At 54.2% G+C, this 27,062-nt stretch overlaps 6 protein-coding genes across 6 annotated transcripts; 3 read left to right on the top strand and 3 right to left on the bottom strand.

Annotated features, from left to right (window-relative positions):
- Positions 1 to 259: 259 nt before the first annotated feature.
- NCS57_01137100 (HET domain-containing protein) lies at positions 260 to 2,674 on the top strand (the record flags this gene model as incomplete). The annotated part of the gene is made up of 1 exon (XM_053061088.1): positions 260 to 2,674. The coding sequence occupies one exon, from the start codon at positions 260 to 262 to the stop codon at positions 2,672 to 2,674; it is 2,415 nt and encodes an 804-aa protein (XP_052909474.1).
- Positions 2,675 to 3,137: 463 nt separating this feature from the next.
- Positions 3,138 to 5,363, bottom strand: NCS57_01137000 (DUF676 domain-containing protein; the record flags this gene model as incomplete). Its single annotated transcript, XM_053061087.1, has 2 exons — positions 3,138 to 4,784; positions 4,836 to 5,363. 2 exons carry the CDS (start codon positions 5,361 to 5,363, stop codon positions 3,138 to 3,140), a joined length of 2,175 nt encoding a protein of 724 aa, XP_052909473.1.
- Positions 5,364 to 9,874: 4,511 nt separating this feature from the next.
- On the top strand, positions 9,875 to 12,028 carry NCS57_01136900 (uncharacterized protein; the record flags this gene model as incomplete). Its single annotated transcript, XM_053061086.1, has 2 exons — positions 9,875 to 10,868; positions 10,938 to 12,028. 2 exons carry the CDS (start codon positions 9,875 to 9,877, stop codon positions 12,026 to 12,028), a joined length of 2,085 nt encoding a protein of 694 aa, XP_052909472.1.
- A 3,700-nt stretch (positions 12,029 to 15,728) lies between these two features.
- NCS57_01136800 (Zn(2)-C6 fungal-type domain-containing protein) lies at positions 15,729 to 18,714 on the top strand (the record flags this gene model as incomplete). The annotated part of the gene is made up of 6 exons (XM_053061085.1): positions 15,729 to 15,911; positions 15,975 to 16,102; positions 16,155 to 16,219; positions 16,283 to 16,612; positions 16,667 to 17,903; positions 17,955 to 18,714. 6 exons carry the CDS (start codon positions 15,729 to 15,731, stop codon positions 18,712 to 18,714), a joined length of 2,703 nt encoding a protein of 900 aa, XP_052909471.1.
- A 1,573-nt stretch (positions 18,715 to 20,287) lies between these two features.
- Positions 20,288 to 21,844, bottom strand: NCS57_01136700 (Mediator of RNA polymerase II transcription subunit 19; the record flags this gene model as incomplete). The annotated part of the gene is made up of 3 exons (XM_053061084.1): positions 21,227 to 21,844; positions 20,428 to 21,086; positions 20,288 to 20,362 (listed from the first exon to the last, which is right to left on the bottom strand). Exons 1-3 carry the CDS (start codon positions 21,537 to 21,539, stop codon positions 20,288 to 20,290), a joined length of 1,047 nt encoding a protein of 348 aa, XP_052909470.1. The 5' UTR covers positions 21,540 to 21,844.
- A 2,131-nt stretch (positions 21,845 to 23,975) lies between these two features.
- NCS57_01136600 (Homeobox domain-containing protein) lies at positions 23,976 to 25,527 on the bottom strand (the record flags this gene model as incomplete). The annotated part of the gene is made up of 3 exons (XM_053061083.1): positions 23,976 to 24,714; positions 24,768 to 24,905; positions 24,953 to 25,527. The coding sequence occupies 3 exons, from the start codon at positions 25,525 to 25,527 to the stop codon at positions 23,976 to 23,978; spliced, it is 1,452 nt and encodes a 483-aa protein (XP_052909469.1).
- Positions 25,528 to 27,062: the final 1,535 nt, after the last annotated feature.

Raw genomic sequence — 27,062 nt, 5'->3', positions numbered from 1 at the left:
CAGTTTCAACAACTCCAACAACCGAGTCGAGTCGTCGTCGAGTGCTATGAGATCGCCTTGAAAGGGGGAACATCAATAACAACATTGGACGGGAAGCTTTCTTATCTTGTCGCCTTCTTCCCCCCGCTCCCCCTTTCGGCGACGCCGTCTAGCTCTCTCTCTACCTTTTTTCCCGCCCCGCGTGTGTCTCTCGCTCACATCCAGATCCAATACCAATCACCTCGCATTTGGCCGACAAGCTCTCCCTCGTCGCATCTGGATGTCGCAACTCCTCGTCGCTTTCGCGCCCGCTCACGCAAAGCACCCTCCTCCGTCCACTCGCCCCTCGATGAGCCATCATGACCGCTCGGCGGCAACGGCCACCGCCAAACCCGCCGGGGCCACCAGCTCCAACACTTCGGCGGCTGCTCGCGTGCCCGCCGGCATGAAGAAGATCTCGAGGCTGTTCGCCTTTACGCGCCTCGGCCGCGGCCGCCCCGACAGCGCAAACGGCCACCACCCCGAATGGGATTCGGCTTCTACCCGTGAGAGCTCACCAGATGTTCACCAGCTCACGTCGCGACGGCGCCGCGCGGACCCAGAGGCGAGGAAGCCTGCCAGGAACGGTCTGAGCCTCCTCGTTGCTGACGACGACCACCCGCCCTGCTCCATCTGCGCGACCATCGATTTCCCCTGCTTGCTAAACTGGCGGCCCGGCCAGCCGCGACCCTGGATCCCGCTGGCTCACACCCTCGCAGAGTTGTCCGCCTGCCCCTACTGCATCTTTTTTCAGGCCCTGGTGGGTGCTGAGCCGGATTTGACACGCAAGTTTACACCCTACCTGCGCATTCGACAGGCATTTGAGCGTCTCGGTGTTGGAGAGAAGCATGAGCTTGGAGGCGCCGTATTGTTCGAAGTGACCACCAAGAGCAAGACCCTACCATGGGGCTATATCGTTCGCGTCGTCGAGGGGAACGACGACGTCGCCGGGTATAGAGAGGCCACTCCGGCGATTCGAGGCCGTATCATCCCGCCCAAGTTTGACCCCGCGCTGCCCCGGACCTGGATCGACTTTTGCTTGACGAATCACTCCCACACGACGTGCGGTTCCCGAGGGCCACCGATCCGAGGCCTAAAGCTGATTGACTGTCGCGAGGAGGAAGTGGTATTTGTGGACGACCTCAATGTCCCGACGATCGAGTATGTCACGCTGAGCTATGTACGGGGCAGCCCTTCCGAGATTGAGTCAGACCAACTCAGCGGGTTGCCTGAGGTGCTGCCTCCATTGGTAGCCGACGCCATGTCCGTAACGAGGTCTCTTGGGTACAGGTATCTCTGGATCGATCGTTACTGCTTCCCTCAGTATAACGCCGCGGAGCGACGGCGGCAGTTGGACAAGATGGGCGAGATCTACTCCCGTTCTACTCTCACCCTCATTGTTGCGGCGGGCGAGGGTATTAACGACGGTATTCCTGGCATCAGCGTCCCGCGCGAGGAGCAATTGTCGCTCCAGACCGAGGCTGGATACTTTACAACTTCGCTCATCAGACCCGACGCTGAAGTAGCAAACTCCAAATGGGCTTCTCGCGGCTGGACATATCAGGAGGGTCTGCTATCCCGTCGCCGCCTCGTCTTTACTCCTTCACAAATTTACTACCAGTGCCAATCCCTCCACTGTCACGAAACCATCTCTTATCCTCTCAAGACGAAGCCCGCCCTCAACCTGGGCCGTGTATTCCCACTCGACGGCGCAGGCACTCGCACACGCGATTACAAGAACCAGGTCAACGGGTACCTCAACCGAGAATTCACATATCCGGATGACCGCCTCGATGCCTTCAGGGGCGTCCTGGATCAATACGCCCACATGGATCCTCCCATGGACAACATCCTTGGCCTCCCCCTCTACCACGCCAAGGACTTCAAAAACATGTCCTCCTCACCCACTCGAACAGATCGTCTTGCAATTGGCCTTGGCTGGCGACTGGATCCCGCAGGCGACACTGAGGTATCAACACACCCCATGTGTCTCCAAGGCCCATTCCCCTCTTGGACTTGGCTTGGTTGGAAGATCCGTCCAGAATACACCGGTTATGGCCCCTATTTCAACCTCTATCAGGTTGGCGACGACACACCTCTCATCGACAACATCTCTGCCGTACCCAGGATGACCATCTCGGTTGGTTTCAAGGACGATAGGGTCCTCTCTTGGGAGCAACACGCCGACGCCATCACCGCACGTGCAACACCAATCTCATTCCTCCGCCTCAAGACCTACTGCTTCACTATCCGCTTCACCGTCCGACCCCCCACCGCTGACTCGGCCTCCTCCTCCTCATCCACCTCGAACGTCACCATCACCTCTCCAGACCTCCGCGATACCCTCCGACCTTCCCTTGCCGCTATGCTCCTACGTGCCGGCTCGGATGCCGAGACCCCACCCGGTGAGCACGAGCTCATAGGCGCCTTCATCTCCGGCCGGGACTGGGTGATTGACGAGACGTACGAGTCGGCAAACCTTCTCATCTGCGGCCGCCGCAACTGGGAATCCGATGGCGAGCTTGTCCGTCTGGGTACCATGGAGCTCGGCGTCGGCGGCCTGATGGGCGTTGACGAGGACACGGCTGTCGTCAAGGGAGCTTTGAACGAGGAGAGGAGATTGGATGTTGAGCTGAGGGAACTCGACATCTACTAAGCTCTCTATAATGACTCCCTATGATTATCATATCCACATCTACATCTACATTACAACTGCAACTCCAACTGCACTACAACTACAACATTTCCTTGCTACATGTCATACCCCCTGTATGCACAAGACACAACTCGACTACATGTTATCAAGACATATACGCTCATATGTACAACCTACCTACACCAACCATATATATATTTAATACCTCTGTTTGTTTTTAGACTGGGAACAGGATGGCAAAGACGAACGCATAGACGCATGCATGTATGAATGGCTGGACGGCCGGGGCGGGGTGTTTATCAGGTTTTCTGCTTCTTCTAGATACCATCTCACATGTCATAGGTACTGTACATGGGATAGCATCGTGTGGAATCAATACTATTAATGTCCTGGGTATCTTTTATCTGGTCATGGCGTGTCTCCCCGATTGTGACTTTGGTAATCCTGACTGTGAAACCAACTCTCACTCTCCCATCTCTAGAATAGCTCGCTTTGTCAAGTCCTCCTGAACCCATCCCATGATACGGCTTCCAACATCTCCAACCAGCTGCTCATAGTGTTGCCCAGGGAAGAATAGTCCACAATGGGCCCCGACCTCGTCTACATCAGCCATGAAGACATCAACCCAAGTCGGATCCGTCACTTTGCTGCCATCTCTGGGCAGGTTGCAAAACTTTCGCAGCTTCTTTGGTCTCGATGAGTTGAGGTCTCTCGCCTCGGCGATAACCTCAGCCTCCGCAGCGCGCCGGTGATCTTCCCAATCCCTTGCCTGCTGCTCTGCAGCCTCCTTCTCCATGCGGCGCTGCTCTTCGCGGGCCTCCCGCTCAGCCTCCTTGAGAGCTTCCTTTTCCTGGCGCGCGGCCTCCTTGAGGGCCTTGTCGGCTTCCTTTTGCGCGCGGCGGCGGCGCTTCTCGAGGAGCTTCTCGCGCTCGCGGACGGCCTTCGCGTGGTCCTTGACGGCATGCTCGTAGGCTCGCTGAAGGCGCTTTGCTTCCTTTTCGGCTTGCTTGCGCTCGTCCTTGTCGGTGTAGATGGTCACGTCTGGGAGCTCAGGAGGAGTTGGAGGGTCGGGGAGGGGAGCGAGCTCGACTTCTTCGCTGGGACGTGGTTGATCAGGAGGGTTGGAGTCGTCGATGGGAGTGGGATCGATGTCGTGCATAGATAATCGGTTGATGTCTGAAGCTACAGCTTCTGCGCTGTTGAAGGAATCGTTCTGGGTGGTGTTTGCTTGTGTTGGGGAATCTTTGTGGTTTGCATCGAGGAGAGTTTGATGATTGGTTGCGTTGCCCATTGTATCACGGTGCTCTATCGTTATGCTTGGCCTGGGGCTCTCCTGGCTGGCGCGGAGATGGTTTTCAGTCGTATTAGGCTGTAAAAAGGAAGATTCAGGACTAAGAGTCGTGCCAGCTGCTGTATTCGGCGTGCTAAAACCTGATTGCTGAGAAGACGCAAATTCCTCGGGAGTTCCAGCCTTCGGTGTCTCCGACTTGGGTGTCTTGGGGCGTCCGGTACATAATGTGTAGTAGTTGACGAAGCGCACTCTAGTCGTGGGCGCACGAGGGTCCCGATTTTGATTTTGAAGCTGGAGCTCATCGACGTCTTCGAGGGCACGAAGGCGAGTGTATCGAGACTCAAGACCTGAAAGGTCGGCGAGGCAGCTGCCGAACTCGAGGTACGAGACGACGTGCTTGGCAGCAGCTTGTACGAGACCTTCTGAGCGGTACTTGGAGGCAAAGTGCAGCATGCGGCGCACAAAGGGGCGCTCTTGAAGGGCGGAGTCGTTGAAGAAGGGCTGGTTGAAGAATGGGTCGTGGGGGAGTTGCGAGACAGATGCTGAAGTTGCGGACGGGGGGCTTCCAGGAATGGAACTGTGCGACGTTGTGAGGTTCAAGGACGAGCTGCTAGGACTGGTAGTTTCCGAGATTCCATATGGAGCGTTGAGGTTGGCGTTCTCTTGGCTGTTGTCCTGAGGCGTCGCTGCAGGTTTGAATAAACTTGATATGCCAGATACGACAATGCCTGGATGAAGACCGAGAAAGGGGCAGTCCATGGAGATGTGCCCTAGAATGCGATGCTTGAAGGGATATGTGCCGTAAGGGCTTGGGTTTGGCTACGGATATAGGGGTCAGTACCTTGACAAGATAGAGAGGAGTGACCGTACCATGAGGATAACATCAGCAGCTAATATGCCACCCATTGAATGTCCCACCAGGACGACATCCGTCGTTGGAGACTCGTGAGGCGTTAGCCATTCGCTAAAGTTGTCTCGAGCAACGTCGACAGCACGATACGTCTTGTACCGCGGATAGATCTTGGAGTGGATGACATGTGAGTCGGCGAGCAGGTTGGTCAAGAGAGCATGGACATGAGCCGGGAATGAACGGAAAGACTGATCATTTCCCAGGAAGCCATGAAGGTAAATGACGAGCAGTTTGCGCCGACCTTGATGATCTCCAGCATGTGTTTGTGGGGTTTTCTGCAGCGAGGCTTCTGAGGGGTACACAGGGAGGAGAGACTGTGTAGAGGATGAGCGGGGATCAGGAGCTAGCCACGCGCCGGAGGCCTGGAGACGGGACGGATACGGCCCGGGCGGAGTCGGAGACGGTTTGTATGCCGCCGGACCCGGAGAGTACGGAGGTTGTTGGACGGAATACGGCGGAGGCGGCGGGGGAGAAGAGGGGTCGGCCATGATGGATGGATGGCCTCAACGGGGATATGCGGGGGTGGGAGGAATGAGGTGAGGGAGGAAAGGAAGAGGAGTTTAGGAGCAAGGCCTCGGGCGCTAACAAAGTCACTTTTTTTTTTGTCTCGGTCTCTCACCGACCCCTTCTTTGCAGATGGATGTGTTGGCGTAAGGTCGGGTGAGGTGACGATGGTGAGGGAGCCAAAGGACGTGGGGTAGAGATGGATGCAGTAGATGGTGATCCCTGGACCCTGGCGCTGGGCGTGATACAAGGCATACGACGACGTCACAGGCTCGACACTTGCTGGCGCGACGTTTGACCTGAATCGTGGATTTACAAAACTGGTCGAGTACCGTAATCACAGATGTCGAGGCTGGCTTGCTGGACCTACAGCACGAGCTTGATACAGTACCTATCCATGGGGATGGATGGTGGGAGGAGGTTACGTAGGTGCTCCACCAAGGCTGTCTGTGTGTGCCTGAAAGTGGCTTGACCATGGCTGTGAGTTGTTTTGCCCATCTCTACATGTTCCAACAAGAGGCGATTTTTTTCTGTGCCTGACGAGATGCTGGGTGTCAGGTTGGTAACCTGCAACGCAACCCCATCAACATCGCGAGATGTCCCGGTTGGTTAGTGTCTAGAAGTGTGTTGTCAATGCTTTTGATCTGTCCTGCGTGTCGGCCGCTTGGTGGAGGAAGCAATAGATATTCGCCTCTGACATCCGTGGCCCATCACATCAGCAGCTTTTTCGGCCGACGGGTGGCCAACAGAGAGACACGCACCCTCGATGATTTTTCCTCTTCTCCAGAGGCGGGACCCGTGAGTGATTTAATACCCGTTCGTATTGCTGGCGGGCGACTGCATGTGCGGATGTCGACAAGACGCAAGCAATCAACAAAACCTCGTATTCGAGCGGTGGATGGACAGAAATAGTCGCCTCTGACTGACTCAAAACTGCTCCCTCACCGTCTTATTCACATGATAAAATATTGACCGACTGAGAAGAGACGTGCATCTTGCATGCAGGTACAAGGAACAGACGACAAGATTCTGTGAATACCCATCTCGATCGATCATCAACAGTGACCCAAATAGATTTAACAAGCCAAACTTGGAATAGGAGAACGGAAACATCCCGGCCATGGTTCGTCAGGAGCTAAAATGAATTCCTCCGTCCGGAGTAGAGTGCAAATCCTGATGCCATGACCACGTTCTAATCTGAGCCTGGCCTGCCCACGAGATGGGATACCCAGTAGACCCTGCAAGGGACGGAATGTGGGAATGCGTGGCCGCCCATGTGTACTGTACGATGCAGACACAGACACGCGTGCCCCCTGATTCACGGATTGTGATTCGATCCATCTCTCCAAGACCAGGTGACGACGACTTCCACTCTTGTTCTGGTATGCCCCAAGTCCAAAGTCAGGGGAACAATTCTCAAAGGCCCCGCTCGTCACAGGGGACTCATCACGGGCCAGGTCATCGCGCGGCCCCATTAGGAACAAGGGGATTATTTTTGGAATCTCTTGGCTCCGGTGTTTCGGAAGCTAATTGGCTTGCGGGAAGTACAGAGACAGAGAGACAAAGGGAGAGACAAAAGAGAGAGGCTCCGAAGTGACTGGGACTGAGTAAGAAACATTTCAGTGTCTGGCGGGTGTGCGGCCTTTGTGAGAGGGCATCTGATTCAGTCTTGCTGATCCTTGTAAACCTGGCATTCCTTACCACGGATGGACATTTCAGATTGATGAGCTGCACGATGAGGGCGATCATGTTGAGATAGATGAGAGCATTTACTCTGTTGATGCCAGAGACAACCATCCCCATCCCATCCCATCTACAGAGCATCCTGTACGCCGTTGTAGACTCCTGTCATGCGTCTTCAACAACGACTTGCATACTCCAGTCAGAAGAGTCTCTCTCTTCCATCGCGAGCCCTGATTCGCCCTGGCTACGGAACACACGCGTTCAACCCCGGTCTAATTTCCCACCCGACCGACGCGTTGCTTCTGCCCACCACCGACCGGATGGGCCATTCCAGTTCAAGGGCAGGGATGAGATGCCACCCACCGTTTTCTCCTACCCGCATCCCCTGTCACCAGAAAAAAAGATGCAAGAGAAGGCGCATATAGAAAACAATAAAGACGGGGATCATGGGTGTTTTGAGGAGAGTCGAGAGAACGGCCTGAACTACCGAAGTGGGAGAGACTCCTTTTTTCCCTCTGCTGAGATGAGTCTGGCTCTGAGCATTGAACCCAAGTTCGCATCGAGGTTTTAAAAAAGCAAAGTATTAAGGCCAAGGCCAAGCCGAATGGCCTGTTTCGAAGTGTCCTCGAGACCCTAATGGCAGTTGTGGCTAACGGGTGCGGGACGAGGCTATCGAAAGCCTCTTTTGTGTTGGTGTCCCGTCTCTGTTAGTTACTAAAGTAAAGCCCCAACTTTGCTTCTGCCAAGCAATTGGATGTCAGCAGTCACTCTCGTCTGCAAACCTCGTCTAAGGCATCATTTGTGTGCTATAGGTAGTATTCTCCGTGTACGCGCCGCAGTTGAGAGGTCCATTATAGTCTGATGGCCACGCCAGCGACAGGAGGAGACCTGGGTCTGGGCCAAGCGACGAGGCCCTGGCCGATTGGACCCAAACAACCTACTCCATACCAAGAATACCTCCGAAGCGCAGGTTGGATCTCTTGTTGCTCTCTTGTGCCCCCGGCTTGTGTTTCTCGTCGTATTCCGTCGTTGGTACCTGGCTAGTGGTCTCCCCCATGTCGTGATGTCGTGCGGCTACCCCACGCTGATTGGCCGTCTGTAGCCCAAGAGCCACCACCTTCATCTCAAGCGAGATTATATCCCATCTCGCGGCTTCTTGTCCCATGGCCGTTAGCCCATCCCACAACCGCTCATCGTCCACAGCATCCCGGCACGATCACTGGTCATTGCTATTGCTCAGGGAAAAAAAACAAGAAGCAAGAAAGAAGCACAGGAACTGGCGCACAGGCTCAGGAACAATACCTAGCCAAGACCGTCCATCCCCAGGCTTGACCAGGGCCCCCAGCATGCATTGGATCCAATCCAATCCAATCCCATCCCAACCGCACCAGGCGCAACAACCTTGACGAACAGACTGGAACCCACGGACGGTCGAGGACGGACGACCAGGAGCCCGGTGGTGGTGGTCACCATTGGCATTGGATCCAGGCCTGGAGATGACCAGCCCGAAAGGTCCCTCGCCATTTTAGTATACTCTTTCGCCCACCTTGTTCCTCTCTTTTCCCTTTCTTGTTCTGTTCGGGCTCTCCTCTTGTTTTCTGTCTGTCACCATTCCCGACCCCATCCTCTCCTTTACCTTTTCGATTCTCTAGTCGCTCTCTTTTCTTTACTCGGCCCTCCAAATTGACGCCCTCCGCTCATTTTCGTATTATATCCTCACAAATCGAGACGACTTTTGCCAAACGAGAAACGACGACCTTGACGACGAACCAACCAGCGCTCCTTTTGTTGTTGCTTTGTCGCCATGCCATCGTCGAGACTGGGAAACCGTTATTAAATGCAAGGAAACCAACGCCAAAAGAAGGATTCAGAAAGAGGACCGCAGCAGCGCAGGACCAACGTGTGAGAACACGCGCGCAAGGAAAAAGGCTGGAGCAAGCAAACACCACGCAACACAAGGACCAGCCATCAACCGATAACCCTGTCCGCTCCCACCGATTCCGAGGCCCCAGCCAGCCAACCTCGCAAACCCCGACCGACGTAACGAACGAGGACATCAACCTCTCATTTCGTGCCTCTCTTTTCTTGTCGATTGAAACGGCCTGGATTTTCTCGAGGGCTCTGAACAAAGAAAAAAGAGGGACCATCACAAAGGACACACCCAGACTGGAAGTGCAAGGGGCGAAATATCTCCTAGTATCCATCCTGTCCTTTGACTGTCTGTCTCCCCGCCCGCCGACATCCGGATCAGCCCAGTCCTTTGTGCGTAAAGATTGCTCAGTGCTTGTGTGATTTTGGGCGTCTTTCCCATTTCCTTTTGCTTCTGGGACAGGACAGGACAGGCAGTGGATGATCATGACCATGTGCTTGTCGATGCTACAACTGGCTTTTGACTTTTCCGCACTCGTCTCTTCCACCACCAATTCCAATTCCAGCACCTAAAGCCCTGAGGGCTGCAGTTTACAGTAGGACTCTCCACTCAACTCGTCGACCACCAAACCCGACCCAGCCTCAAGGGGAAATCCTTCCAAGGGACCAACCAACTAGCGAATACGATCGCCGCGCCGCGTTCCCCATCGGTCGGTCCAGTGCCAATCCCTAACCACTACTTTTTTACGGGCTACCGACCTGCCCAGTTGTTATTTTAGGTACCCGCTTCGAAACCGTCGGTGCACGTCCCTGCGTTGCGTCGTCGGACGGGTACGCAATCCAGTACCAACTAGTCTTGGGTGTCTACTGCTGAGGCATCGGCATCGCCACGCTTCCCCCAGCTCCTCCAGCGGGCCACGCCCACGGCCACGACGACCGGACCATGACTTACTCATCCAGCGGGCCTTCACTCGCTCAGGCCCTGGATATGGATGTCGATCCTTCGCCTCCGGCCTTGCCTCTGGCTTCGTCGTCTTCCTCTCCTTCGTCGTCGTCCTCGGATCTGCCCGGCCCTGCGTCTGCATCTCACCACTCTCGCTCTGCATCGCATCCTCACTATCACGCTCGTTCCAACAGCGCCAGCGACCAAGACGAGAACGACGACGATAACGACGACAGCCACTCTCACAGCCACGTCCACCGCGCTCACATCCATCTGCACCATCTCAGGGATACCGCCGTTGATGCAAACGACCACGATCAGCTCCACAACGACGGCCACCATTCCCGTCACTCACACCATAGCCTGCACCGGCGCAAGACACCACCCAACCTCGACCTCCACGTTCCCCAGGACGGCAGCACCCCCGCCAATGACCTAAAACCTCGCGCTGAGGATAATCTCGTCACCCAAGTTGTCCAGACTGTGTCCCTCGTTCAGGTCGTCGACTCTGTCGGCTCTCCCATCGAGCTCCAAACCCATATTGGCGCCCCAGCTACCGTCGTCGTGGATTCCGCCTCGGGCGTCACCGTCGCCATTTCTAACCCGGATCCTTCGCCGTCTGTGGCGGCAGCGGCGTCGAATCCGGCAGCGACTTACAATGTTCCGCCGCCTTCTTCCGATGCCGCCCCCGCCGTCGAGACAGATACTCCCGACATGACTGAGCCCGAGCCGTCCACGCTTCTCCCTGACGCGACCGCCTCCCAGTCTGTCCCTGTTCCCGATCCCGTCTCCGACACCACGCTGGCTCCCACGTCCGATGTGCAGTACCAGTCTATTACCAGCGGTCTTCCAGAGACGTCTGCTGCTCCTACGTCCTCGGAGCCGGAGACAACGAGTCAGGAGACAGCTTCGACGGAGGCTCCCTCGTCTGCCATTGACACTACCTCTGAGCTCAGTGGGTCGCAGAACGCGACTACTGCCACCGCAACCACTGGTATGTCTACTCGCCCCTCCCGTTCGCTGCTAAGGTTTCCAGCCATGTGCTTACTGACATTGCCTGCAGAAGATCTCACTACAACATCAGCCAATCCTACGACGCTGACTGATATCACAACTGACCTCACTTCAGAAGCCACATCTGAAGCTACTACGGATGCGTCTGCCACCGAATCATCAGATACCGTTTTCAAGCAGTCCTCGTCCACGACCAACACTCCGCAAACCGTGACTTCTTCAACCATCACCATCGTCTCTTCCACATTCATCACATCCTCGACTGAGGCCGCGACTACCGATGCCTCACAACTCAGCCTGTCAGACTCAATCTACTCGTCAATCGCCGACGAAAGCTGGACGTCGACCTGGTGGGGAGGAGACTACAGCGAGGGTGGAGGTGGCGGCGGTTATGGCAGCGACAGCGAAGCAACGGCTCAAGCTCAACCACCCGCGGCGACAACCACAGCGGCTTCTAATGACACGGAACCTGGTACGCTTTCACCGCAGCAGAAGCAAGTGATTGGTGGTGTTGTGGGTAGTGTCGCGGGTGTGGCGTTCCTAGCGCTGCTTGTCATGTTCGCCTTCAGGTACAAGAGGAAGCACACTAGCGGTCTCCTTGGAGAGAACCAGGCCGGTACTCGAGCAATTGGTGGTCCTGGAGGTGAAAGCGGTGGAGCCATGGCGGAGCGCGCTGGAGGATTCTCCGTTGCTGCTGCTCTTGCAGGCTTGACTGGCAAGAAGCAACCGGCTCCTGAACCTGAACCGACCGGCGAGCGAGGATTCTACAGAGTATCGGGCAAGAAACTGCCCTCGGTCCTCCAAGTCGGCGGCGATGGATACTCAGACCCCCGGACGAATCGTGAGAGCGTTATGAGTGGCCACTCTGACTACTGGAGAGGCTCCATGGCGTTTGATCCCGGCGACCGAGACTCGAATCGATTAGCCCTGGGATCACCCATGCGTCCTGTCAGCGGCGTACCCGTTATTCGAACGGGTCCGGCGCGGACGCCGATCACGGAATCAAATCCGTTCTCCGATCCGATAACACGGCCGCGGCCCGACTCGGACGCCCTCGGCGGATCGGTGGGTGGTGGATCCGTTGCGTCGCAAGACGGATCTGTCGGTTCACCACCGTCCCGATTCCGTGAGAGGATCTGACGATGAGACCCTCGTCGTTCCATTCCTGCGATTTTTGTTTCTCGATACCTGAGCGTTCTGTTCATTGTTGTTGCATCATGAACAATGTTGAGATACTCCCTTAGTACTGCTACTGCTATTGCTCTCTCACCAGCCATCTACGGCCACCTCTCGAGGTGATTGCTATTCCCTTTTTTTCCCTTTTTGTTGTCACATCTTGACATACTTGGGTGGCGCAAGAAGCATTCTGTTTGGCGTTTCAATGTGGTTATACATCATCATCCGGGATCTCTTTGGTACTACAAGCCTGAAGAGAAGGACATGGAAACATAGAAGACGGGAGTCGAAAGACTAAAAGAGGAGGAATTTTTCTACTGTTGTTGCAAATGCAAAAAGGAGGAAGCTGAAAAGCACTGGGGGCGCATATGTTGTGCCACAAAAAGCATACCCTGAGACGGGCTTGACGGTCCAAGGTTCTTCTTCTTGTCTCTCCTTCACGAACGTTTACTAGACAAATACCTTTTTTTCTTTCTCTTCCCTCATGACCTCTAGAGGTGGCGGAGATGATAGTTTGGGCGGGCATCAAGCTGGAAGCGGTGCGGCGGAAGAGAGGTCTAGTGTATATATAATACAAGCTTGCCCCCCATTGTTTTGAACAAGATACCCAGGCCTGCTGGGCTGTGTGGAGGAGCATTTATGGGAGTAGCCATTGGCGTGCTCAATGACAGAAATACAGGAATGGAGTAGATATTTATATCAACTTGGGTCTTTGACGCACATCCATGGTTTATATCTCTGCGTGAACAAGGTGATGAAAAGGGGCTGAGGACCGCGCTGCATGGAGCTCTTTGGCGTTCCTCAAGACATTAGCTGTCATATACCGAAAATAACAAGTACTGACAGAGGCCTGCGAGGAAGTATCGCCGGAATATGCCGTATGTCAAATGATCAAGCTGGTGATCCAACTTTATGCTTCCTGTGAAGAACAGGAATAGAATAGGATTTGTTCCTTCCCGTCAACGGACGGAGTGTGGATGGATGGACCTGGCCCTAAATCCTGACCGGCCTAGCGGATAATCACCGTCTGATATAAGTCATGTTTAGCAATACCCTTCATGGCAGCGGATGAGTCGTCGTCCGGTTTACTAAGAGCTGACCGGAGACAAAAAGGCTGATGAGCCTGGACTGCCACGTGGGCCAGGACCATTTCTGGTCAAATGTCTCATAGCGATCCTGTCTGATAGAGCGAAGCGCATAAGCTACGGCAACGTCAGCCGCGTGTAACTGGGTTACACTCGACTGGCGTCCCTCCCATACGTGTCACAGCGAGGGCTGGGGGTTGCATGACATCAAACGCAACCCGAAGCGGGCCTGAAACAGGACCCCTAAAGAGACCCCAAGGCAGCATGAGTAATGAAGCTATACCAATTGAACCGGGACGCTCAGATAATGGATGGGGTTTTGTTGAGAGAAGTGGATTCGACATGCACAGCCCCTCCCCGGATGCCGAAGATGTTTGATCATGCGATTCTAGTTCGACTGGGGGGTTCACGTATTCGGGGTTGGGTTTTGGAAGCCTTCGGATGACGGTTTGTTCCGGCGACGTGAAGAGAGAAGATGGGATGGCAGCATTGTTTTAAAGTCGTTTTGGAGGGGGGAAGTTGCCTGAGACAGGAGGGTTCACGTCATCGTCACTGCGAATTGATAATGCAGATATAATCTTTTGTCTTAGCAGAGATTAATGTCGTCTCTAGGCAGTCTCACCAGACACCGCCGGTTGCAACCCGTCTTTCAACAACCCCTGTCTTGGGTATCATCCCGGGAGTAGAGGCAACGCCCGGTGGTTAGAAGAGTCCTTTCAATAGACCAGGGTCCATTGAGAAAAGAGAGAGGCAGCCGCCTTGGTGGTGAAGAACAACAAATGTTGGCGCAGTTTGAGTCCTGACAAGCTGTGGAGTCGATGGTCTCGAACCCCCCATCGTTATGCAACTCTGACGGACAGTCCCACCGGATATAAGGAGCACCTTAAGGTGCGGAATTTGCTGTAAAGCCCAGAAGCGAATGGCTTTTCGGGGGCCAAGCAAGTCTGGGCGTTCCAGGAGGCGTTGGGAGCTATCCTGTTTGCGGAGGGAGAATCTAGACTTTTCTCGTCAATCTCTGGAGAGAGGGCTGAAGGCTGAAGCAGAGGCTGTTGGAATCCCTTGCTCGGCCATGTGTTTGCCGTCATTGAATTCAATGCGGACTTTTCGGGATCGGGCGGGACTGGTATTGACTGGGGGGGTTGTCCGTCTTGGGGTTGTCATGGATGGATGGATGACGGCGCGTACGCGGCTGCGGCTGCCAGTGTTTGCATTGGATGGATGTCAAGTTGGGGTAGTATTTGTCATTGCATGTCACGTTATTCCTCTATAGAAAAAAAAAAACTCAAACGTTGAAATCCGAATACGGCGTCAAAATCCATAAACAAGCGCTCATGTAATGTACGGTGCTGTAGTGCAGGCGGTGGTGCATGTAAGACGGTTCTTTTTTGGTTCAAGTGCCGGGCCGGGGTCAAACGGTGCGTGAGATGCGGTTGCGGGCCTGCATATTCCCATCGTCTAACAGGCAGACAGGTAAAGAGTACAGTACTTTGTCTAGCCCTGCCAGGCCAAGATGCTCGCGATTGGGCGGGACGAGATAAATGACATGGACGAGACGACGTGCATTGGCTCTCTCTAGCCCTTTGCCTGATTCGAATAAGGACTTATTCTGCACCTGCCCTGCTTGGCTGAATCTCTTCCCTGCAACTCTTTTTGTTTCACTAGCAAAGGAAGGTGTACCTGCCGTGAGGTACCTGCTACCGGACATCTTTAGGTCCCCGAAGTCCCATCAACCTCAACCGTCCAAGAATATATCTCTATTAGCAAGAAAAACGAAATCACCAACTTCTCACCTCACCACCTTAGATCTCACTGTCAGCGAACGGAACGCCAGTCATCGTCACGGCGGCCGCCTCCTTCAAGACAATTCCAGCTGATCCGGCACCTCTTTAACTTACTGTGCAACGCTACCGCCCAGAGGGGAGGGAGGGGGGTCACACCAAAGAAGGACTCCGCCACCCCACCCACCTCCGCCTCAGTCATCGAGTTCTTATTAGTCGCCCACCAGACAGACACACTTGAGCTGCGGACTTTGAGAGGGGAGCGTGAGCTTGCCTGCTTGCTTGGTTGCTTCAGACGAAAGAAAGAAAAAAAAGAGGCGTCTGCCGGGCTTAGGAAGCTCTCCCCTTTTAGCGCGCCGCACCCCCAGGCCGGCCCTGCTTTGCCTTGCCTTGTCCGACGCCCTTTTCGACGGCGGCTCCCCCGACCTTGGCTTGCCCATCGTCATATGTAATCGATCCGTGGACTCCGATCCTAGAGCAGCGCCAAAACGGCTGAGATTCTTTAACCTCTCCACTGTCTGCAGCACCTACTTACCTACCTATTACTACTCTCCCGCGTCGCCCTTCGAAGGACCCCATGATTCGCCTTACGACTTCACTCCCCAACAGTTAGCATTCGACGAGACGCCCACGATTATCGCCTTGCCTGGCCTCGCCGCGACGCGCACCCTCTACAGAAGCGAGGGGTCCTGCCAAGCTTCAGGTCGCCTCCCACTGAATTGAACCTCCGTTCACGAACACGAACCTTTGCATCGAATATTCCCACGCCTTTGCGCGACGAACGCATTACCCTCGAACAAGATGGATCATATGGGCTTTCAGGTGCCAGGCATGGCACCGCCTATTATGAATCAGCCGCCACAGATCTTCGGCGGTTACGATGGTCTACCGCAGTTGCCCCCTGAGCTCGCCGCTCAAATGTTTCCCGACTCAGCAATGCTACTCGACGACTCCAATGATCCAAAGAGAAGGAGAATTGCTAGGGTAAGAGATATCTTGGTGTATTCGTCGGCCTTGAGAAGTTGGGCGCTGATTCGGGCTCGATAGGCTTGCGATATGTGTCGGAAGAAGAAGATCAAGTGCGACGGCAAGATGCCTGCTTGCACCCATTGCATCAACTACAAGACAGAATGCGTCTTTACTCAAGTTGAGAAGAAGCGCGCTCCTCCCAAAGGGTAACAAAGCCTTGGTCTCGGGAATTGGTATCAGTTGCTTATCAATCTATAGCGCCAAGTATATCGAAGGACTAGAGAACCGATTGAATCGGATGGAACACTTGCTACGGCTATCTGGTATGTCGTCTCCCAGTAGCACTCTACTTTCCCAACTCTTGGAAAACTGACATACCCCTGCAGGTCTTCTGGACGAAGAGGATGGTGATCTCGGAGCTCTGGAGAAGAAGTTGATGGAAAGAAACCAAAAGTCACGGCAGGCATCAATGGCTACAGCATCTTCGCCCGCTTCGCCATCCCAGACCGCCTCTGTTCCTTCTGCTATTGACGGAACCGGGTCGACGCCTCAAAGTTCACTGACCTCACCGAACCCTATTGTGAGGGAAGACAAGCGCAAGTCAGTGACACCAGCTCCCGATGACGCCAACCCTGAGGACCAGGAAGAAGTCGAGGCGCTTTCAGAAATGATGTGTTCACTGGTTACCAATACATATGGTGAGACAAGATACATCGGTACGTTGCGATTATGTTCCTGTTACACCCAGTTCAGTCGCTAATACCATGCAGGTTCTTCCTCGGGTTTCTCTATTTTCTCGCCCAAGGGAATCTCATGGGTGAATTCCAAGACGGGTGACAACTCGTTCCAGCGAACCATCTCGGATGTGTCAGTGGATGACCATAAATGGACAAACTGGAAGCCCGAAGTCTTTGGCGATCTATTCCAACGACCCGTCTTCCGGCCTCTACCCTCGAAGCCCGAGGCGTTGTCTTTGCTTAAGGACTTCTTTGAGAACTTCAACTGCATATTCCCTCTTTTCCACCAGCCGACCTTTATGCACCTGGTGGAACGGCAGTACTCTTCGGACCCATATCAAGGATCTGGCTGGTGGGCTAGTCTCAATTGCGCGTTCGCGATTGCCCACCGCTTGCGTGTCATGAGCAATCTCGTGCCCCAGGAGGAGGATGACAAGGCATGGGGTTATCTCAAGAACGCACTGGGTGTGTTCCCCGAGTTGACCATGCGCAACACGGATCTCCTGAGTGTGCAAGCGCTTCTTGGTATGGCTCTGTTCATGCAAGGAACGCCCAACCCTCAGCCAACGTTCCTCCTGATCGCTGCGGCGATGCGTCTAGCGCACAGTATCGGTCTGCACAAGCGTGGAACTGGATTCAACCTCAACCCAGTCGAGATTGAGCAGCGCAAGAGAGTCTTCTGGATTGCGTACATGCTCGACAAGGACCTGTGTCTCCGTGCTGGCCGTCCACCAGCCCAGGACGACGATGACATGAATGTCGAGCTTCCGGATGCTGACCCCGAGGACAACATTGGCAACATTCCCCTGGCTGACGGCAAGGGCAAGATGAACCTTTTCCGCGTCATGTGCGAGTTTGCCACAATCGAGAGCGAGGTCTACAAGCGGCTGTATTCGGTTCAAGCCACGAAGCAATCTGATGGCGAGCTCCTCAATACAATTGGCGAGCTCGATCAGAAGCTGGAGGACTGGAAGGACCGCATTCCGATCGACTACCGACCTGAACATGAGATCAAGGCCTCGCATACCCCCTTGATTCTCCACGTTGTCATGGTGCACCTCACCTATTACAACTGCCTGACAACGATCCATCGTATGTCGGTTCACCACGGGTACTGGACTAGCCGCTTGTCCAACTATGCTATTCAGGGTCTCAACGCCAAACCGCTCAACCCGCGTGTCTTTTCCTCGGCAGCCCTCTGCACGGCTGCGGCACGAGCATCTGTCTCGCTGCTTAAATACGTCCCGCAGGGTGACTTTTCCTGTGTTTGGTAAGAATCAAGACCCCAATCTACTGGCTTAACATGCTAATTAGGTATCAGGCTCATTCTATACTTCCCCGTTTCTGCGCTAGTAACCCTGTTCGGCAATATCCTCCAGAACCCTCTCGATCCACGAGCAAAGTCAGACACTCGCCTGATGAACATGGTGGTGACATTCCTCTCCATGCTTGGACAGGAAGCTGAGCAGGGTGGTGTTCATCGGATGCTTGGAATTTGTTCCGAGTTCGAGCGAATAGCCAAGGCTGTTATCGAAAAGGCCGAGAAGGAGCAGTCTTCTCGCCGGAAACGTAAGAACCAGGACACGACGAGCAGGTCATCGCCCAATCCCTCCGCGGCCTCGGCCAAGGCGACCCCAGTCCCGGGCTCCTCAACCCAGACCCCTCGACAGGCCACAGCCGCCGAAGCGACTCCGCCCATGTCGGTGTCTTCTATTGGTGACAGAAGGTCATCGCAAGCTCAGCTATCACCGCCGCAGAATGGTGATCACAGGGCTTCATTCTCTATGAATACCCCTATGAATGACCCTTCTCCGGCGGGATCAGCTGGCTGGCCTCAGGAGTTCCCGGTGCCCCAGCCTGGGCAGAATGGCGACTTTGACTCGTTCATGAATGGAAATGGAAGCATGCAGTCCCCGCCAGGGCCAACAGCAGGCGGGTTCCAGCAACCTCTACTCCCGCAGGATCTATTCTCCCTGCCCATGACACTAGACTGGAGCTGGGCAGAGATGATGACAGGTGCCTACCCGACAGTTGAGAATGGCAACTTTGGCGAGGAGGAGGGACAAGTTCCACAGCAATGATGCGTGATTGATACCCGAGATATTGAATGTCGCCCCATGCTTATTTGAGCAATGTATATCAAAAGGTCTGGTGTTGTAATCAGAGGAGATGAGGTAATCATGGAGATGTTTGGACAAATACTACCCCTTTGATCGGGTGTAATGAGATATGCGACATGACACATATGGGTTGGGTTGGTGGAGGAGTAGCATTTAGTCCTGATTCTTTTGATTTTATTCTGGATAGAAACAATTGGCACATGACAGCAGTAAATTGTTCAAATTAGATGTTTTCAGATGTGATGTTCAAATCAGGCATGTTTCCTTGTTTGTTCTTTAATCTGATGTTGAATCAAACAAGGCGTCACCACCACAACGACGACAATACACAATACATAATACGTAGACATCTGTTTTACATCACTGGTATTACACAAATAGGCAACATCGACTCGCTGTAAACCAGGCGTCGAATTGCGACTCTAGCTGGCATCTAATCCAAGAACAACAACGACGATGACAACACATAAGGCCTACCTGGCGCTATTGTCTTTTTTTCTTCCTCTCCTCCTCGTCCCCTTTCCCCCCCTCTCCTTCACCTCTTTGCCCCCTTGGACAAACACTCACACTCTCCTCATTCCCTTCATAGTCGGGCGCGGGCTCCCTGGCGAAGCGCCTCCATGCAGACGAAAACCATCGTTAATAAAAAAAGAAAAAAAGGTATTTCACCACCTCCCTTTCCCCCCTTTGGTTCCCCCCTTTGCTCCGTCCCTCCGACTCCCCCCCTCCGTGTGTTAACTTCATTGAGCGTTTGGTCAAAAAACAAAAAAGTGTAGTAGTAAGACTGCAGCAGAAAGAAATATCAAAAGCAGCAATGATAAAAAAGAACAAAAAAAGGCAGTAAAAAAACAGGAATACTGAGGGAGGCCGTGTCTTTTGAGAGTGGAAAAAAAAAACGTAGTGAAAAAAAAGAAGCCTCCCTGCCGGGGAGTACCGCACTCCCGTACCGTCCGGCCGGTTTCCATTTGCCTGTCCTCTTTGCAAATACAAAGAGATCCATTCTTTCATCTCCTTTGCCTAAACGCCGTGCTCGTCGGGGACGACAATGTCGTGTGTACGCCCCTACTGAATGCAAGTTGCAGAAAAAAAAGACGAAACGAGACCAAGCGTGAAAAAATCGACGAAGAGTTCAAAATCAAGTAGCACTGATTTTTTTTGTTTTGGTTCCAAAGAGCGAGCGAGACAAGAGGCGGCCGCGTGGTGCCCAACGCGAGGTCCCCCTCTCGGGGAATACTGTAACCGCCTCGAGTCGAGTCGTATCGTAATATAGGTAGGTAGCCTGTACAAGGTGTGAAAAAGAGAGGGATGTGCAGAAAGTCAAGCGCTGTGAGACGTGACGCGACGCTAGGCCAGGCCAAGCCAAGGGGGGAGGCGGCGTATGGCGTCTGTGTCATGCGTGAGGAAACAATCCCTCTGAGCCTCAAGACACCTTTCGGTGAGGTCTATTAGTGGGCTCGAGGGGGCTGCCGTGGGATGGATGGCCAACTCGAGGAAAGGAGCGTGAGTTGGCGAACGCGTGAGAGGAGCGAGGGCTTCAAGCGCCAACCATGCCGGGGCCGTAGCTTTGTTGCCGCATAGCGCTCGGATATGGTGAGGCGTTGCCAGGGTTCTAGAGACAGAGTCAGATAAACACAAACAAAGAAACTCGGCGCAATGAGAGAAATGTTGCCCTACCTTCTTGCGCCGCTTCTGGCTCCCTTCTCCCTCTCCCGTAGAGTATCCACCTTCCATAGCATTGTCATCATCAGGATATCCCTCTCCGTATCCCTCGAAGCTGCTGTCGCCGTATGTTCGCTTCTTGATGTTCCGCCGCGGCCTGTTGGGATCGTTTGCCGAGGCCCCTTGAGCCTTTAGTCGTCCTACAGCGCCGGGAACGTTGAGGGGAGTGTTGGGGGCGGTAGGCCTTGCCGAAGATGGCTGCTTCAGCTCTCCGTTTGAGGACTGAAGTCCCAGGACTGATGTATCCCATACGTCCTTCTTTATCGAGCCCTTGGCCATGGTGACTGCTCGTCCTAGACTCGAGAGGGATGCTTGTGATAGTCCGAGCGAAATCTCGCGGCCGCGAACGAATGAGTTGTTCCAGTCCTCATCGCCGAGATGCAGGATCTGGGCAAAGTCGCTCTCTTCTTGAGGGTCATTCTCGCCCCTGTTCTCAACCTTTTGCACCTTGAAGTGACCAGCGATACCTAAGCGCTTGATGTGGCCGGTGTAGGATGATCGTAGTGCATTCTTCTCTCCGTTGGGCTTCTCTCGAGCCACTTCGGCGGCGAGTCCGGTGAGGTTAAACATGTCGTACAAGTCTTCGGATATACGCGGTAGCGATTCCAGATGGGCTAAAGATGACTGATGTTAACATACAATTCTCTGGCGGGAATCACATGGTGTCGGCGACACTCTTTCTCTCTGGTGTGATCCAGAGCCGGGACGAGGAGGAGGAGGAGGAGCGGAGAGAGTGCTGTGCAGGGAGCCTTACGAGTTTGGCAAAGCAGGTATTTCTTCCCCACATCGAGATGTAGGTCCTCAATGCCCAGCTTGCTTTCCTCGACGTGGACCTTTTTCTGCTCGCGGTCACCGCTGTCATCCACGGAGCGCTTCCGCTTGTGGGGAGAGTCGTCGGCCATGGCGACGTCGTGATGCGAGGCGCTTCCGCTGACGCTGTGGGCGGGAGTCGGCAAGGTGGTGGCCGTGGCCGTGGCCGTCATCGAGGTGGCCACGCCTAACGCGGGCTCCGAGGTGCCGGAGGAGAATTGCGATGGACTCTGAGGCGTCTGGGGATGGAACGACATTGTGGACGGCTCCGCGAGGGAGGGTTGGTGGGCGAGAGTCGCGCCGGTCGCCGACCGAGAGTCGCTGCGTGCGATGCGAGCGCTCCGCTTCTTTCTCAGCTGAACGTCATGCACTGGTTTTTCCTCGGGGCTCGGTGAGCGTCGGCGCGGACGGGAATCTCGAGTCGCGAGTCGGCAGGATCGGGTGAGTGAGAATCGACGGCTTTGGTGGGAAAAGGGCGAATGTCGCTGCGGAGCGAGGGTTTGACGTCGTCGGGGTCGATCGTAGGTTCGTTGATGGAGGTTGATTCGGGGGCGAAACGAGGTGGTGAAGGTGTGGAGTGTGGAATGAGGGAGAGCCAAAAGTTTGAGCCTGAAAGACGAGGCAATTTCACGAGAGCAGAGGCTGCCACTGACTGACGGCCACTGCTCAGTGGGTGTGGGCGTGTTAGTGTGGACCCCGGCCCCGGCAAAACGCAGGAGTGCCAGCCAGTGCCAGTGGGAGTGAGTGGCAGGGCAGGCACAAACCACCAAACACCCCCCCGTCCTTGTTCCGTTCTGGGCCTTCTTCCGCCTTCCGCCTTTCCTCTGCTCTTTCCCAGCAGTGACCACCGCCGGTACGTTCTTCCGCTAATCTGAGTGGCTGGTTCCGAAGAACAAAGGGGCCGCCACGCGAGCCACAGATACGTACCCTTTTATTCCTCCGCTGTCGCAGTCAGCCCCGCGGCGTCACCGAATCACGGAGCTTCGCTTCTTCTCGAACAAAAGAGAAAAATACGTACCTTAGGTCTAAGGCAACATCCATCCATTCCTCGCTACCACCTGTGAATCTGGGGACCCAGTGGAGCACTCACGTGACCTTCCCCATCCGTGATAAGATGCTCCATCTCGCGCCGAATTTTCGCGTTTCTTCTTCTTCAATAACCCAAGACCACTCTCATCCCTCAACAATCGTCAGCTTGCTCGACCCTACGCTGCTGTCATGATGGGGATGTGTGGTCGAGAGCACACTTCAGTAACCTTGCCTAAAACCATCATCACGAGGGCCCCTCGTGCGGCTGCCATGATGCGGTGATGACCTGATGCAAGTGACATTTCTTCACCTTTGACTGAACCCTTTGTTCTGCCGAATGAAAGGATAGACAAAAGGATAGTCAAGGAGATATATTCTAGGCTCATGCCTAGAAAATGGTGACGCCGTTTGTTCAGTAGTCTTTGTTTGCTGCTTGAATATCTACCCTTGTTCACGGTAAGTTGGTCAACACAGGTCATCTACCTGCTTGAGTATTTCTTTGTCGCTGTGATGACACCAAACATCTGGTAAACCTAGTAGCTTTGGACGTGTTTTCAGCTTCACACTTTGTATCGCTGATAACCACTTGGCTGCCGGAAGGAGACTTGGCATATCTGATCCCAGCATGCTTCATACCCCAAGTGTTTCTACACCTTTGTTTGATGCCCAGGGCTGATCGTAGTCTTGGTTCAGGTTCCCACGCCGCTTCATCTCAACACAACAGGCAAGAGACTGTTGTCGATCTACGGATATCCTATTATAGGATCCATCATCTTCTATCAGGGCAGAAACAACAAAGAACATCACCCAAAGCGCCTCAGTCGCAAATAGGATTCGCCGTCTTACAATCTTGAGTTGTGATTTCATGTCTCTCCTCAAAGTAGTGATTTGATTATGCGCACCAAGCGCTCTCAACCACTTTGATGAGCAGACCCTCGTACCTAATTCCATACCAATCCACACACATTTGATCTAAGGTATATACATACACCAGAATTGGAAATCAGAGCCAGTCCGTTCCGAGGTAGAAAGCAAAAAAAGCATCGTTGCGCCAGCCAAACCTATGAGCCCCCGTTTTAGTCATCCAAATCCCAGCTTCAGATCATCATCATAGCAAATCAAATGCCTCTCCAGCCACAATGAATGAAATAAGGAAAGAGTCATCATCATCGCCCAAACGTCCAGGCTCGTGATTCCGGGACCCTGCCCACTTCCGAATAAACCCTTGCCCGTCCCCCAACCACCATCATGATGCGCCAAAATGCAGTTGATCGAGCTCATGAAAATGCAATCCAAAAGAGACACAGTCTTCAACAGTAACGTAAGAAAGTAAGCCAAAATAGACAAATCCTGAGTGGAAACGTGCGCCATAACAAGGTGGCGCACAATCCCCTCGACCTTTCGGCACGAGGGGACAAGAAGGGAAACGGCTCAAACGGCCAGCCTCCGTCGTCATTGAGCTCGTGAAAGTGAAGCATATCAGTGATGCCAACTGATGATAGGTGCCAGGCTGCAGCTCTGCAAAGGCACTATAATTGGGGTTGCCGGATAGACAACATGTTCAAACTTGGAGGACGCAGGGAATTGCACGGCTTGAACCCTGAAACGGTGTTCAAGCTTGTACAAGAATATCCGTATCGGTCAATGGGTATCCCCTGGAACTTTCAAGCCCTTTCAACTTCGCGGCTTGGGGCCTGGGGCACGGGCGAAGCCCTGCTCCCAGGCATCGAGTTCACAGCGTAAGTATCCATACCACCAGAGGACTGCGCTATGGGGGCAGGCTGATACAGAGGAGTGTGTCGGTCGGCAAGGCTTGGGCTCGTGTTTGCTCCTCGGTAGGAATAGTCGATTGTGTCTCCCTTCCATGACATGGTCGAACGCAGTGGTGATTGTGACGACTCTGACCTGGCTCTGGACATGGTGTCACGGAGCAGGGGAGGCTGGATAGGGTGAGGGCTTGGCCGGTTGATTTCGATAGGGGCGTCGAGGCCATGTTGTCCAAAGGGGTGCGATGTCCTGGGGCTCGCTGTGAGGGGAGCAGAGAAGTGCCCGCCATAGGCATATCGGTCGCTCGAAGCTGGAGAGAGCGGTGAGACAATGCTAGGACTGTTCATGCTCCCAGCAGGGCTGTACCCAAGCCCCCCAAATCCAGGAGTCAGGCTGGTCGGGGAGGCATGCTCGCTCGCCTCAGTCCTCCGTACATCGACGATCAGCGGCCTCATCATGTGCTGTGCATACGACTGGGTGTTGAATTGCCCTGGAGCCGACAACGGGGTGTTCATGCCATGAACAGCTCCGTATGGCGAATGGAGTGCCTGAACGTTGTCAAATCCCTCGGGGACTGCTCTCATCTTAATCATTCGGTCGCGGTCGTCAGCGTTGAGACGCTTGATCTTGGCACGTCTAGCCCATAGTCAACAACACGAAGAAAGAGGAAGAGGTCGGGTGCAATATACCGATTCTGGAACCAGACCTGAACTTGTCGTGGGCTGAGTCCGGGAATTTCTCTCGACAGACGCTCCCGGTGCGCGGCATCAGGGTGTGGCTGCTTTGCAAACTCGCTCATAAGAAATCGAGTTTGCTGATGGGTAAGTCTATGACTGTCAGCTCCTGTCCAAATAACTGGCCAAAACAAACTGACCTGAACCTCTTCATCTTGCGGCGAGCTGCTGCGCGTTCCGCCGCAGTTTGGGCAGGGTTGTCTCCCTCTCCATCAAGCATGTCTTCCTCATCCAAATCATCCTCGTCATCATCCTTCAGAGAGTTTGCCTTTCCCGCCTGTGCCTTTCCAGACTCTGCGGTGATGGGGTTCTCTCGAGCTGATGTGCTGAACCTTGCTCCATAACCCCCATCCTGAAGGTTCGAGTGCCGTACTTCTGAAGGCAGTCCACGCTGGTCTGTCATGATCGAGGCAGGAGCATGTATCTGGTTCGTCTCGCGCCTCACATGAATGCCAAGGGCATTGCCTCTACCTCCCGCAGGCTGTCGCGATTGTGCAGGCTGTGTTTCATCGCTCCGTTGCCCAAAAGGTTGGGCAAGCCCATTCCCGCTGTGGGCAGTGCCCGAGTGCTGGCCTTGCCAACTGGATGGCGCCGGCAACTCGACATGAACATCGTAAGGGTTCGACATGCGTGGGCTTGCCGGATTGCGAGACGGGTCGTATTTGCTAAAAGGCCAATGGCTATGCTCCGTGTCGTATTGCCTGGTGACAAGCATCTGGACGAGATGGTCGGAAGAAAAGAGCTCGAGTTATGTGAAAAAACGAATGGGGGTGAGACCACAAGATGGCCGGCTACCGCAGCTCTTCGAGTTGAACAGGCACAGTGTACTTCGACGGTTTCTTCCCTGTTGCCACGGACGGCTTCTCTCCGTCGGATTGTTGCAGAATGGGATGACACCGTTCCCGGGATAGTGACGAAGCAGTATACAAGGGCGTGCCAGATTAGGCCATGGACTCAGGGGAAGGGATATAAGTTTGTTGAAAGATTAAACGGAAAAGAATGTGGGCGAGGCTTGGCTCTAGATATTGATTTCAGAAAAGAAAGCTGGGCTCTGTCTGTAAAACAAGGTCAAGCTGGGAAGGAGAAGGAAGCTCTGGAATAAGGGCTGGTCTGGGCCATAAAAGAAGGGACGAGAGCATAGGCTGCGGTTCAGGAAACGAGACGACTAGTGAGTCTGGTGGAAAGAATGATTCCTATGCCCCAAGCCACATTGAAGTTGGGCTCCGGACGGATATATGATTAAAGTAGGTGAGGAGGCTTCCTGGCGGGGTTGATGGACGAGTGAATACGCAACTGGCATGTCCTTGCCAAGGGGTCTGGACAAGGCCATCCATCACCCCTGCTCAATATGGCAGAGGAAGAGTCAACAGCAACGAGGGGGGCCGGAGGAATCAAGAGCATGCTGCTTGTGGATGTACCCAGGGGCCTGCAGAGGAAGTGGAACTGCAACGACTAGGCAATAAGAGGTGGGGGGTATCTGGTGTGGTACCTGGCGGATTTGAGCGAGCGATCCGCCGTGCGTTTGACCTCATCTTCACGGACCAGGTCTGTCTCCATATCGGATATTCCTTGCTCGCTCTCGCACTATGGCAGGCCTTTTGAGTCAGTCGAAACTTGTTCACAGATCAAGAAATCAGGGTCGAGGAACTGACAGGCGCCTCATGACCACGCAAGTCAAGCCCGTATGATGAACCCACAGTCGGGAATGAGCATACCCCCCAGCATACCCCCCCAGGAACCGCAGATGAGACGGAAGGCCGGGTATGGGCAGCAGATTAGCGACGCCATGGCTCCCGTCTCATTGAATTGGCACATGAGAAGCCGTGAATGGACAAAGGAGGCGAGGCCGGTGGGAGTCATGTGAGGGGATACGACAGACAGTCCCTAACCACAAGGCAACAGATGAGCGATTCATCAGTGATGTACAAGTGCTGGTGATCACAGAGCCTCTGGGGCAGCATCATCGATCGAAGTTGTGCACGGCATGGCGCACAATGAAACCAGTGAGGCACTCCAGGCCACGGCGAGTCCACCAGCGTCGATTGGTCCTTCATCATCATATCGACCCTGTGTTGAGACGGTTGAGCGCATGTTGCGCATAACCGTTGTCGCGCCTTGAGCAGCCCCGAGCCAATAGGATCCTCGCAAGGGTTCAGAGGGGTGTGTGCTCCGCACCGTTGTGAGGAGGGTGTAGGGAAGACTCCAAAATCTAGTTGGCCTCTGATCATTGCAAGGGTCCCCAAGGTCAAA

This window comes from Fusarium keratoplasticum, chromosome 9 (assembly GCF_025433545.1).
Source record: "Fusarium keratoplasticum isolate Fu6.1 chromosome 9, whole genome shotgun sequence".
Classification (NCBI taxonomy): domain Eukaryota; kingdom Fungi; phylum Ascomycota; class Sordariomycetes; order Hypocreales; family Nectriaceae; genus Fusarium; species Fusarium keratoplasticum.
This window is presented reverse-complemented; position numbering and strand designations above follow the sequence as displayed.